This window comes from Chelonoidis abingdonii, chromosome 1, assembly GCF_003597395.2.
Source record: "Chelonoidis abingdonii isolate Lonesome George chromosome 1, CheloAbing_2.0, whole genome shotgun sequence".
Classification (NCBI taxonomy): Eukaryota; Metazoa; Chordata; order Testudines; family Testudinidae; genus Chelonoidis; species Chelonoidis abingdonii.
Window position 1 is genome coordinate 200,423,110 of NC_133769.1, and position 14,302 is coordinate 200,437,411.

Sequence of the window (14,302 nt, forward strand, 5' to 3'; positions counted from 1 at the left end):
AGAGCTAACTAAGAATTGGATAGAACAATGAAGAATGTTGAAATAACAATGATCGGCCACTGAAGTTTCTCTCACACATCAATGGCTAAACTGTTAAAATCAACAATAGTCTAGTGTTCCATATCACCAATTCACAAAAACAGACACAAATAACTTCCAACTTTAAAATAAGTTTTGGTCACATGGTTGTTTTATGCACTTTTTAAACCACAACACTAAGTAATAAAAGCTATCATTAGCACTTGTGTTAAGCCATAATTTGGTAATTCCTATTAAGTGGTTTACCACGACATCTATCGCTATTTTCTTATTATAAACTTAACAAAACTTGAATTTTCAGTACATGTGTACACATACAGAAGTCTATGCACATAGTTTTGGTCAAGACAAATATAATATTTCTATACAATCAATATTAACATGTTCGTAAATAACAAAGATTTCTATTGAAACCAACTATTCGCAGCTCTAGTTAAAATCAACCCAAAATAATTCATTTGAAGATGATTTTAAAAAATCTGTGTATTTTACCTGGGCTAAGAGTTTCATTATCCAACATTCCTCCTTCACAAAAACTTTCAAGGTCTTCAGGCTTCACTTTGTCCCACGGTACGTAGGTAACACCTAATTCTACATCCCAATACTGCTTATAGTCTGGTTTAATTCCTTTATTTAAAGCCCACGCAATCTTAAGAAGGAAAAAAGAAAAAAAGTCAGAGCTCAGCTGCATTTTAACTTTTTTGTTAAAAATACTCAGAAAATATGCACTTAAAATTAAACAGCATTCAGCATCACAACACAGGTCAGGAAGCAATAGAAGGATACTGTGTCCAACTGGAGCTGCAGGAGAAATTTAGGCAATTATAAATACTGGAATTTAACCAAATTGTCTGGGCCAATTCTTCCACATATTTTGTAAAAGATGCTATAAGATTTTGATTTATTTTAAATGATCCCAAATGGTCAGCACCTCATTTTGGTTTCATTCAAGAAGACAGCACCGAACTCTCTAAAACAATATTGGGACACTGATTTAATACTGATTCAGAAGAATGAATGCCACTACTGAATCAGCTTACTTTATTTAGTACTCTACTTTCTTTGAGGGTTTTCCCCAAATGATTACAAGACAAATGGAATTTAAGACAGGCACCCTTTTGTCAGCTTAAGAGAAACCCTTGTTAGTGACCTGGAAGAGGAGAAAGGATCCAAATGTCATCAATTTCCATATACCAAATGCTCACCAATAACCAAACTAAGTAGGGCATTCACATAAGTTACTGAACATCATGCTATATATAAAATATTAAATTTAAAGATCATGGTAAGTTTTAAATCTGTTTGTATCTATTATAACATTTTTCAAAGTAGTACCTTTATAGATTTCTGATTGACTTTGAAGTTGCCTCGGCTCAGTTTTTGTAGGGCACGGTAAGCATCCTGTCTGTGAACCATTACAATATAGGCACATCCTCTAGGCGGTATCATCTGTTACAACATGTACAGGAACAACATTATTTAAGTTGCTACACATGGTAAAACAAAAGGTAACCAATGTATTATTAAACAGAAGTAGGCTGTAACAACAGTCTTGCACGTCAGGAAGACCTCTGGATGAGTTAGAGGGCATAAACAGATCTAATACTTATTAGTGAATAACCTTTTAAACTAATATCAAGATGACATTAATATTTATCCATCTAAAATTCCTATTTACAGAGAGTGTAGCCTGGTAAACAAGGGGGCAAGTGCTTATGCCACAATGTAGATATTCCACGTGAGGGAACATGCTCATGAAAAGTACTCCATCCTGAATATGGCTGAGAATAGCATATACATAAATTAGCTCTTAAGATAATGGCATTTTTAATAGGTTTCCTCTAATACATAAGCAGATTGTTTTTCTAAAAACTACAAATTGCCACCTACACCTCTGCTTTCAGTTTTCTCTTCAAATGGCTGTAATAATTTTAAGAATAGTCACTTTTTAAAAATTGTTTTTACAAAGCTACCTCTAATTTTTTTTGAGGAATTAGAGGTAGCAGAGAGAAGCTACAGCCAAATTACGGATTTTTGTTTAAGTTTCACTGCTAGTAGGACAATAAGCTATATCAAAACAACAAAAAATTAAGAGAGACTGCTGTAAGCTTAAAGGAAGTGGAAGAAAAGTGTACTAGCAGAATATTACATAAACAAGTTTCTGCAATCAAGGGGTCTCCACACAATCAAACTTTGGGCAGGAGAATGGAGGACAACAGCTGTGCAGCGAGCATCCTGCAGCTAAGCTCCTCATCCACCATCTTTCACTTGGATCTCCTAAGACAAAGCATGGTGCTTATGAAATTGGGGTACTCTTCTGGGTTAACCCCAAGAACAATGGTGCGTTTAAAAGCAAGTGTCTTGTAGCAACCGCTTCATATTTTCTACAAATCTAACAGTGGAAATAGTTCAAAAAGATGATGGTATAGAGAAAAAGGTAAGTGTTGATCTTGGGAATGAACACTAAAACAAAAAGTTGTTTTAAATAAATGAGTTGTTTATAAATAAAAGGCCTCTTTATAACAAAGGCATATCATGACCTTGGCTAGTATTTCACTATTTATACTCACATTTATAGATTCAATCGGGCCAAACTCCTCTAAAAGACTTCCAACATCCTGCTGAGTTGTTCTTTTGTCTAGTTGTCCTACCCAGAGTGTAGTACTACAAACTAGAAGAAAAATAAAGTCTGACACTTAGGACTTTACAAATTAGCACTTTTAAATTTTACTTTTGCAATATAAAGGCTTGTGTTAAAATGGCCATTAAGGATAAATTGAAACTTTTTTCTGTTAGAAAAATATTTATAATTCAAGTATTTATAATATTACAAAATAAATATATTTTAAAACAAAAACATTTGAAAGTTATTTCCCTTTTTCTTACCTGCCAGGAGCTGAATTCCGGGTACTGTTTAGCCGTGACTACATCACAACCATTGTTAGAATGTATGCACAGATTTCAAAATTACAAATAAATGCTTAATTGACTTGGAATTTTAAAAGCGTCATGAATTTTAAAATTTGTGATAGAAAGAGGGAAAAAAATTTTTACTGCTTTGTCAGTGCAGACCTGTGGATTTCCCAACAAATTATAATGAATGAACCCCGACAAAGCAAATACTAACTCTCAATATTTCACACTTCAATTACAGGCCAAGGTGACAGATTCTAGATAGGTGACAATACATAATGAAAGATCTTGCTAGCAAGGTGGTACCTGGCAGGCACAACCACTTGGATAGCTCAGTGGTTTGAGCATTGGCCTGCTAAACCCAGGGTTGTGAGTTCAATCCTTCAGGGGGCCATTTGAAGACTGGTCCTGCTTTGAGCAGGGGGTTGGACTAGATGATCTTCTGAGGTCCCTTCCAACCCTAATAATCTATGATTGTATGTACTTCCCTAAGATAAGGCCTTCTTTCCAGCAGATCGGATAAATCAATTCGAATGGATGACAGATCCCTCCTCTTAGAATCATAGAATATCAGGGTTGGAAGAGACCTCAGGAGGTCATCTAGTCCAACCCCCTGCTCAAAGTAGGACCAATCCCCAACTAAATTATCCCAGCCAGGGCTTTGTCAAGCCTGATCTTAAAAACTTCTAAGGAAGGCGATTCCACCACACCTCCCTAGGTACCCATTCCAGTGCTTCACCACCCTCCTAGTGACAAAGTTTTTCCTAATATCCAACCTAAACCTCCCCCACTGCAACTTGAGACCCTCCTTGTTCTGTCATTTGCTACCACTGAGAACAGTCTAGATCCATCCTCTTTGGAACCTCACGTGGTTGAAAACAGCTATCAAATCCCCCCTCATGCTTCTCTTCTGCAGACTAAACAATCCCAGTTCCCTCAGCCTCTCCTCATAAGCCCCCTTATCTTTTTTGTTGCCCTCCGCTGGACTCCTCCTAATTTTTCCACATCCTTCTTGTAGTGTGGGGCCCAAAACTGGACACAGTACTCCAGATGAGGCCTCACCAATGTTGAATAGAGGGGAATGATCATGTCCCTTGATCTGCTGGCAATGCCTACTTATACAGCCCAAAATGCTGTTAGCCTTCTTGGCAACAAGGACACACTTAAATGGTTCCCTTCTTTGGTTAGTAGATGGAAACACTTACTGATTAGAGAAGTGGGATTTTTTTGTTGTTTTTTTTTTAAGCCAGGAAGGAATAGTGTCAGGGATTTGTAGACAAGAAGTGTATTTAAATTAATTACAATTAACTTGGTTCTTTAGGTTGAAAATGTAACAGAGGTAGTTCAAAATACAGGCTTCCACAACCACCACTTCACAAGTAAGTATGGCAAAATTTGACTCATGGAATCTATCCTTTTACACTCCCTTGCAAGTAGGTATAGAATGGCTAACCCTAGATAACCTGGATCTCCCAATGGCAACAGACATGACAAAGAATTGGGAGAGGGATTGGAAAAGAAGCATCTAAACACCTGAGGCACTTGGTAGGTCTTTTCACCTCTAATAATAAAAGCATTTGAAAGTGCACTGCCCAAATGTGTCTGGCTAGTCATAAAGTTCCTCATTAACAGGCAAAGTAACCCTGCTTCAGCCTTTACCCACAGATATCAAAGAGGACAGGTCTTCTCCTGGACTGACACTAAATTCAAGGTCTCTTATTTTGTCTACTGACTCCAGGAACTACTTCATATCCCCAAGGAAAACGTAGAAGAAGCCTCCATACTTCTTTAATCTAGAAATGTAGACAACACAAGGTTCAGTATCAGCTCCACAACCTCCACGCAAAAGTCCTTCTGATTCAAACAGATCTACAGTGCTGAACAGCAGAGAAAAGGAACCAGGCTGCTCAACTCGTCAAGGCAGACAGTGTGAGAACTGCAGATTTCTTGGGAGAAGCCAAAGAACAAGACTGGATGCAGACTTGGCTTCCCTCTTTACAACGCCTGAGGAATCTCAAGGTATAGAGGTATTCCAATAAGGCTACACTATCAAAGTATAATACGACCCACAAAAGGGAGATGGCATGATTTCACTCAAACAGCTCTGGAATAGGAGGAGAGACGAACACCACTATGGTTTGGAATTGTTTCTTCCCAGGATGCATCCAGGCATACCTCAAAGCCCAGTTCAGATGGCGCCAAGCTTAAACCAGGCAATCCTTAGCACTGAGACTGACATGGAGGAGACTCATCCCTTTGCCTGGCCTTTTAGATGGCCCTTGTAGAGGAAGAGGCAACAACCCTGGCACAAGAGTTCCCCTGATCTTTAGGAGACCCAGTCTTCATCTGAGGAATTTGCAACATCAGGAGATGCAACTGGAGTTTGAGGACATTTCCCCCCTCCTCAGATCCAGGTCTCTGTTTTTCTTTTTCCTCACTTCCAAGTTCCTCCTATATTTGATGGTAGAGATCAGAGGGAACCCAAGGTCATCTGACAGCCCAGGTCTAACTGCACCAACAGATGAGACAGTGGCACAGCACCATCGTCAAAAGGGAATAGCAACCAAATCAAATCTAAGACCACCATCCACAGTAAGATGTCAGCTCTCATGGTGCTGATACATTAGAATCTCAAGCAGCATGGATGACTTTCCAGCACTGAGAGCTCTCTGGCACCAGCACTTACTGACAGTGCATTGTCTGAGGCTTTACATCAAAGATTTCAAACCCAGGCAAGAACCATCATGATCATCTAGTCTGACCTCCTATATAACACAGGCCATAGAACTTCCCTAAAATAATTTCTAGAGCATCTCTTAGAAAAACATCCAATCTTGATTTTGGCATGTTTCTGTAAGAGTTATTTCATTCAAACTAAGGAAGCAAGAGTTAAAGCAGCAGTCAGTCTCTCATCCCCTCCCCTCTCTTCCCCCCCTTCCCCTCACCAGTCTGTCATACTGACCACACAACATGCAATGAGGTCGTGTGTGGCAGCCATCATTAGATTGCAAAATACTTGAGTCTTCTGAGACTGCTCAGAAGTGATTTTTCACTCATTTATAATTCATCCACAAATCTCTCAAACCCACTGAAGACATTGTGCCTAGTTAAGGGTTTTAGAAGCCAAATTCTACATTTGAAATTTCAACTATTTTAGATGTAACATTTGTCTGGAATTTTAACAATTTCTTCAGCCTCACAGAACTTAAACTGCTAAAAGAAATTTCCTCACCTTTTCACAGAATGCAGCTGTTTAAAGAGAAAATCTTGAGCACCTGAGAAATGATGCTATAAGAAGAACCATTTTGCACTAAAGCCTCATTTCCTTTCAGAGTAAAATGACCAAAGGAGAGCACTCACCACTAACAGTTTCTGATTTGATTTGAGGAAGGCCTTTTGATCTGCGTTCTCTCTCTTTTTCTCGTTCACGCCTTTCCTGCGACCGAGATCTAGGAGAGTGTCGGCGCCTATCCCGGGATCGGGAACGAGAGCGACGATGACGCGACCTTCGAGATCGAGATCCAGACCTCGATCGTCTCCTTTTTGGAGATCTAATTTAAAATAAAAATATTAACATACAATGCTTTGTTTAAACACACAGTAGAAATATCTATTTGACTCATTGGGAGCGAAAGTTCAACAATTGCATTTTTTAAAATTTTGAAATCAAGCATTAGTGTGTGTACACACTAGACATTTATACATAACAGTACATAGTGTATCCCAAATAAGTATTTATACCAACTGTAAACTTAAGCAACTAAATATACTTTATCTATACTACAAATTTGTTGTAATTTATTAATTCATTGTAATTTATTACTCTTTCAACTTCTGATATCCTCTATCACTTTTGTTTTACTCTTGTATTATGGCACTAACTCCAATATCTATTATATCTATTATATCTGCTCACTTGCAGCTATAAGTGAGGAAACTTTTCTTACAAGATGACAACTAAAAAATTAATAGAAATGTCAGTGGAAAAAGATGGTTACCTACCTTTTGTAACTGTTGTTCTTTGAGATGTGTTGCTCATGTCCATTCTAAGTAGGTGTGTGCACTGCATGCACAGTCATCGGAAGGTTTTCCCCTAGTGGTATCTATCAGGTCAGTCCAAGAGCCCCCTGGACGTCAAGGCCTTGAGCTCAAATACCTTCCTGGCTGATGCTATCGTGACCAGGAATGCCACCTTCCATGAAAGGTATAAGAGCAAGTATGTTGCTAAGGCCTCAAAGGGGGGCCCCCATTAACCTGGAGAGTACCAGGTTAAGGTCCCATGCTGGTATTGGATGGTGAACTTGAGGGTATAACCTGTCTAGTCCCTGAGGAAGCAGCTCATTAGGCTAGTGAGCACCAATCAACCGTCAAGCCCTGGATGGAGCACAGAGCTCGCCGTCAGGTGAACCTTTAAGGATGAAACCGCCAGACCTAGCTGCTTCAAATGCAAGAGGAGGGGTATTGATGCTTTCATCAGATGTAACCTTCTGCATCACCAAAATCAAAAATCTCTTCCACTTGACCACGTATGTAGCTCTAGTGGATGGTTTCCTGCTGCCGAGGAGGACCTCTCTTACATGCTCTGAGCATGTCAACTCCATGGGGTTTAGCTATGAAGCTTCCATGCCGTGAGGTGGAGAAAGACGATGTTGGAATGCTGGAGCTATCCATGGTCCTGGGTGATTAGGTTTGGCACCAAAGGCAAGGCGATTGGAGTGTCTACTGACAGTTCCAGGAGCGTGATATACCTGTGTTGACAGGGTCAGGCTGGAACTATCAGTATGACAGATGCTCTTTCCCTTCTGACCTTGGGCAGGATCTGGTGAATGAGCGAGAAGGGTGGGAACGCATAGAACAGGTGGTCCTTCCAGAGAAGGAGAAATGCATCCGTGATAGAGTCAGGGCTGTGGTTCAGGAAGGAGCAAAACTGCTGACACTTTCTGTTGAGTCTTGTCGTGAACAGATCTACCTGGGGAACCCCCACTGTTGGAAGATGCTGTTCACGATGTCCGGACGAGTGGACCACTCGTGGTTGTGGAAGGACCTGCTGAGATGGTCCTCCAGCTCATTCTGGAATCCTGGAAGTAAGATGTCTCTAGGTGTACTGAGTGGGCTATGCAGAAGTTCCACAGCTTGAGGGCTTCCTGGTATAGGGGAGAGGAGCGTGCGCCACCTTGTCTGTTTACATAAAACATTGCTATTGTATTATCCATCATGACTGATACGCACCTGCCTTCCAGATGGGATTGGAAAGTTTGCCAGGCTAGGCGAACCGTTCTCTGCTCCCTGACATTGATGTGAAGTAAGAGCTCTGCTTGGGACCAGAAGCCTTGAGTCCTGAGGGCCCCTAGATGTGCTCCCCACCCCAACACTGATGTGACCATGACAAGGGAGATTGAGGGCTGGGGCTTGGAGAAGGGCTTGGAGAAGTGCATGCCACTTGAGGATTAAACCAGCATATGGAGGGACTCTCCAGTTATAAGAGGGACTCTATAACCAGAGGTGGGAGCGAAACTATCTTGTCCAGATTGTCTCTGGTTGGTTGGTACACTAATGCCAGCCAAGCCTAGAGAGAGGCCTGAGGTGCAGTTTTGCACGCTGAACTACATATGTGCATGCGACATGTGACCTAGCAGCTTCAAGCAGCTCTGCACCATCGCGGCGTGAAAACGCCTGAAGTCCTCTATGATGGAGCAAATGGCTTGGAAGCTAGGCTCCAGTAGGAATATCCTTGTGCGAGTGGAGTCCAGGATTGCTCTTATAAACTCTCTCCTCTGGGTAGGGGATAGAGTTGACATTGGCACGTTCAGCAACAGACTCTCTGTCAAAGGTTGCATCTCTACCTGCGCCCTGGAGTGGTCCCTGGCAAGCCGGTTGTCGAGATATGGGAACACCTGCTGTCGCCTCAGGAAAGCAGTGACAACTGACACGCACTTGGTAAACACACGAGGGGCCGCGGACAGGCCAAAGGGGAGGGCTGTAAGACGAGTGCAGTTGACTACGAACCTGAGGAACCTCCTGTGGGACAGGACTATCGATATATGAAAGTATGCATCCTTCAAGTCGAGGGCAGCATACAAGTTCCCCAGGATCCAGGGAGGGAATGACGGCAAAGATACCATGAGAAACTTCAGCTTCATGAATCTGTTGAGGTTTTGCTGGTCGAGAATGGGTCTGAGACCCTCTTTGGCTTTCAATCAGGAGTAGAAGCTGGCACTTAGGAGCGTTTGCACCTCCTGTACAAGAAGTTGCTCGTGAAAGCGGTCCCTGAAGAGGGACAGGGTAGGGAGATGGAACGGAGGGGAGGAACTGAATTGGAGAGAATATCTCAATTCTACTGCGCACTGCATCATCAGTCTGAAGTTATCTGGGTCCACAAACAATAGAAGTGGGATAGATGGTTCAAGAAACAGGGAGAAGGATCCAGTATGTGGTCTGGTGCATCGCCTGGGTGCACCCTCAAAAGTCATGTTTGGAACCAGAGGGCTGCCTCGTCGAACCTTGGCCTTGGGTGCATGGGGACTGGGGAAGCCTACATCTATTGTTCCTGCCCTGATTCCTGGAGTAGTCCTGCCTAGGCTGCGCACGATAACAACACAGGGGAGTCGGGGGCTTAAAGTGCTTTCTGTGTGGCTGGTGCACACAGCCCCAAGGACTTCAATGCTGCCCATGAATCCTTCAGGTTATGGAGTTTGGAGTCCACCTGCTCTGAAAACAACCCCAAGTCTTCAAAGGATGGGTCCTGTATTGTTTGTTGGGCCTCTGGAGGGAGGCATGACACCTGCAGCCATGAATTCCTCTTCCTGGAGATAGTGGAGAATATGGTTCGCATGGCCAAGTTTGCCGCATCCAGGGCAGCCTTCAACGGGGTCCTTGTCACTGCCAGAACCAGCTGGGGACGAAGGGCTCCCTCCATGAGGAGATGTTTAAGTATGAAGTCCCTCTCTTTTTTAGTGCTATGACAAAATCCCTTGCAAATCCCACACCAATTTGTCTGATGGGACCTCAAACAGGACTCGTGGGGATCGCTCTTTGGCAGGCCTTGCACGGCTTGAATTCTTGGGATTGAGGCATGCCCCAATCCCTGGGAAGGGGGAAACCAATTTGGGGGGGAGGGACCAAATTGAGGTGGGACCCCCCCTAAATGGAAACTAACTAAGCTAACCACTACCAAAACACTAATTATACTCTATTTATAAATGCAATAATAGAAACAACTAGGGGAGTGCAAGAGAAGAGACATGCAGATCCAATGACTGTGATGGGTGGTAAGAAGGAACTCAAGAGGCGGCAGGTCAGCAGGGCCCTATATACAGCGCCATGAAGGTGCAACTCCAAGGGGCACCGACCCAACAGGTAGCACTAGGGGAAAAACTTTCCAATGACTGTACACGTGATGTGCGCACACCTACTTGCAATCAACATGAACAAGCACTCGAGGAAGAAGAATACTACTTTACACTATTATTTAAAGCTAAGCAAACCAAGGTCTGACAGGTATTTCAAGGTAATCCTCCAAAAAAAACCCAAGTAAAGTGCTGCAAAGGAGTGGCCCTGGTAACTTAGTAGGCATATTTGCCACATAAATACAGGTGGCTTTTAACAGTATCCCAGGATTCTGTTAGGATATGCTGTCTGTCTTTCTGATAGGCAAAACCTACAGCCCACGAAATCATTCAAGAGCCTATGGATCTTTTTGCAAAAATACTGTTGTGAACTCTAGACTCCTCGTACAAATTAAATAATGACATTCTATCTATTTAAGATTTCTCCAGTAACTGCAAAGGGAGAAGTTATTCTTCACTTTTACCAGAAGAGGAGAAATGTAATATTGATGGCTCTGAATGACTGTCTCATTCCACTCAAGTAGTAGCTGTATTTCATAGATATAACAGTGATCCCTATGTATCTACTGCAGCTACTTATTTGGCCTCCCATTATTGTAGTATCCAAGCACTTAACAATCTTTAAATGTATTTATCAATACAACCAATGCAGTAAGAAGGTCATTTTACCCATGGAGAAGTGAGGCATAAGGATATTAAGGACTTGTCTACACCAGGAAATTTACTAGGATAGTTATACCATATATTCTTTGTGCATACCTTTTTTCTGGAATAAGCATGTCCACATAGGGATTTATCCTGCCATCTCTATAGTGGTAAAATTGATAAATTTCCCAGTTTAGACAAGCCCTTAGTGACTTGCTCAAAGTCACCCAGGAAGAGCAGGGAATTGAACCCAGGATCACCAAGTCCCTGGCTACCACACTAACCATAGGGCAATCCTTCCTCAACACACAGATACTTATAAAGTACTTTGAATCCTCTTGATGAGATATGCCAAAGTTATATATATTAATAAAAAAAAAAAAATTCCCCTCTCAGTCCCCTATGGATGATTGCTCCTCAACCTCCGGTCCTCATACCAAGGCCCTGGAGCTTTGAGGTCTGCAGTATCATCTAGCTGTTCCTGCACGGCACTCTTTCTGACAGACTGAGTTGTTTCCTGGATCGTGAGCACTCACCCCGCCTTAGGAGTTCCAGCCCCGAGTGCTCCTTACCACGCATCGACCGATTGCCTTGCACTTAACCACATCCTCTCTAGTCTCTTTCAGGCCCTGGTACTTCTTTCAGCTTCTCATATCCTTCTTCCCTGAGTTGCTGTCATCTTGGCACTCGCTATATTCTATACCACGGCTGTCTTCTGCCCTGTATTACCCACCATGATGTCTGTTGTTGGCAGTACCTCCTGCCTTCTGGACTCTGGAAGTCACAGAATCTTAGACTGCATGCTCCACCAACCTTACTGTGGATCTCCCATCTGTCTTGGGAGGGTCAGCCCATGCTGCAATTTCCGGTACACATGCTACCCTTGGTTGGCCGTCATTATGCTGTTCCTAGCCTGCATCTACATTCCTGGCCACTGATGTTGGACTGTCTCTGAGCCTCTCTGCACAGTCGCTCCTTGGGCCTCTATGGGTAGACCGCTCTTCAAATCCTGGATCTGGTGCTCCGGCTTTCCGGTCTTGCTACTACAGTGCCTCAGGCTGTCTTAGTCACCCTTTCCAGCCACTCGGTAGATGTCACCCAATTCAGCCACCTTCCAGCTATCCTTCTGAATCCATCGAAGTCTTGCATTGCCATTCGCACTTCGTCTGCTTGGTCTTCCGCCCATGCTGCGCTTCCTCATCATGCTCTCAGCAGCTCATCTTTGCGGGGCCATCTTCTGATGGTATCTCCTGATTTCCTTCATCCTAGACAATTGCTGACGGCTGTCACCAAGCTCCCCGCCCGCATCTTCCACTGTACATCTCGGTGTGCGACTTGGGGTGAAACCTCCGCATGCGAGAGCTTCCCGGGTTTTATCATGCAGCCTACATGTCCCTTTGGCCACTCACTAATATCCACAGGGTAATCTTATGACTGGCAGGGTACCAGATGGTTGGGATCTGTTCTTTTGGGTTGTCTTTCCCCACCGAACTGCTCTTTCAGCTTATCTTGGTTAACAGGAGGTGCGTCTTCTGCCCCACTGTTTCCATTGACTGTGGACGACCCAAGCGTACTTGTACGCTGGCGATGTCTGCTATTGCCGCGCTGGTATGTCCACCCATCATCTTGGCCACCTTCCTCTCTTTCACTACCATCTCGGCCCACACTTCTCCAGCTCCCGAACTCGACATCCCTATCCTCCACTGGGTAGATCTCGCGTCAGGTGTCTTATTAGCCGAGTCGATGTCCGGTCATTCTTAGCATTACAGCCGTTGATTGTCATGTGTATGGGAGGCTTTGGGATTCGCACCACTCCTAACTGTTACTCCGTATCCAGTACCTTGGTGTTCTTGGAGGGGTTAACTATGCACAACAACACGTGGACAGTGATACCTTGGTATATGCCTACATTTATCGCACTTGTTGCAAGCTGCCTTGAGTTGACTTCTATGTGTCTTTCTGAGTCACCATTGATTCTTGAGGAAGGTCCTAATGTCCTGTTGACATTGTATAGCGCCAGTACATGCACAGATCCATCTGTGTCGGCATTGAGTCGTAGGCTTTTCTGTCAGCTAATCCTAGGTTTGCCCGTTTCAGAGTGTCGGCTGTCTACGACCTGCAGTTGCTGGCCTGCTCTATCTATGAGCAACTGTTTTTGAGCCTCTTGTGTTTTTCCCAGATGCCTTTCGAGCTGTGTGCTGTGATGGCCCAGTAGTGGTTCTGTGTAGCTTGGCAGCTTATAATGCCTGCTGATAGACTTTCCCATGATTTGGGGGGGAGTAGGTGATTTGTCTGGCTAGTTGTGACTGTGTTCTGTCCCTTCAGGGTTTTCCAGATCAGCACTGCCTTCCTTGTGTTACCAGTTTTGGGTGGAGCCTGTGTGCAGCTGGATAATCTGTCGCTAGGCGTTCATGCACTGCTGTTAGTTTTCTTTAGCCAGTAGGTGTGGATCATTTCTGGTCCAGTTGCTGTCCGCCTCTTCAAGTCTCTGAGCCACGCTGCTGAAGTCTCTACTAGTGATGGTGATGTTTTGTTCTGGGAGATTGCTGGTCTTTGTTCTCAGTACCTGCAGCCACTTGCACTGGTCGTTATGAGTCTTCTCTGCTTCTCCATAGTGCTTCCGTGATCTCGTTCAGTTTCGCTTGCTGGGTTTGCTGTTTTGTGTGTTGCACTGCAGTGTGGACTTACACCTTGGATGCTTCTTTGGAAACACGTGCATGTTACTTTGTTGGCTCGGCTCTCTGTATCTCCTTCTGGTACTAGGCGCTGTGAGCCTTTGTTAGCAGTCTCTAGGGGCTCAATTGATGCTAGGTCCTTGTTTTTTTCTAGTACCGAGTCTTAGCTCTAATCTCTCTACACCCTTTCTGTTCACCTGCTCCTACTTCCTCCTGAATCGCCGAGTCTCTGATTCTATCCTCCAACTACATTCCAGGGTTCATACTGTTGTTCTCTTGATCGTGGAGCAACTTCTCCAGGATTACACAGGCGTAGCGTATACATTCATTGGTTTGAGTTAGGTGTAGTAGGATTGTCATCAGGGCTCCATTGCATCTTTCTAACATACTATCTGATGGTACTTCTCCACTGAGCCTTGGACGTCTCGAGGATGACTGACTTAGTCTTCTCCAATCTATCTCATATCAGCTGATGCTCTGCCATGGAGGGGAACAGCTGAAGTTCAGTCGTGGCGCACATCACTTGTTCTTCAGTCTTAGTTGTCGGTAATATAATGTGAAGTTGTCTAATCTCAAGCTGTAAGCACTTCCTCTTTCTATGTGCAACGTGGAAGGTCAGCTTTCTCGAAGTAAGTGTGGATGTAGGGGCTTTTGTCCATCACAGTCCCCTCTAGTCTCATATAT

General features: G+C 43.6%; 1 protein-coding gene across 2 annotated transcripts in view; it reads right to left on the reverse strand.

The window, feature by feature from the left end:
• The window catches only part of SCAF4 (SR-related CTD associated factor 4), an 84,899-nt gene that overhangs the window by 17,694 nt on the left and 52,903 nt on the right, over nucleotides 1-14,302 (reverse strand). For both annotated transcript variants that reach the window (XM_032798289.2, XM_032798290.2), the window contains exons 12-15: nucleotides 6,313-6,503; nucleotides 2,610-2,710; nucleotides 1,375-1,488; nucleotides 532-688 (exon numbers count right to left, since the gene is read on the reverse strand). In XM_032798289.2, coding sequence (XP_032654180.1) covers nucleotides 532-688; nucleotides 1,375-1,488; nucleotides 2,610-2,710; nucleotides 6,313-6,503 — 563 coding nt within the window. The remainder of the gene's footprint in view (nucleotides 1-531; nucleotides 689-1,374; nucleotides 1,489-2,609; nucleotides 2,711-6,312; nucleotides 6,504-14,302) is intronic.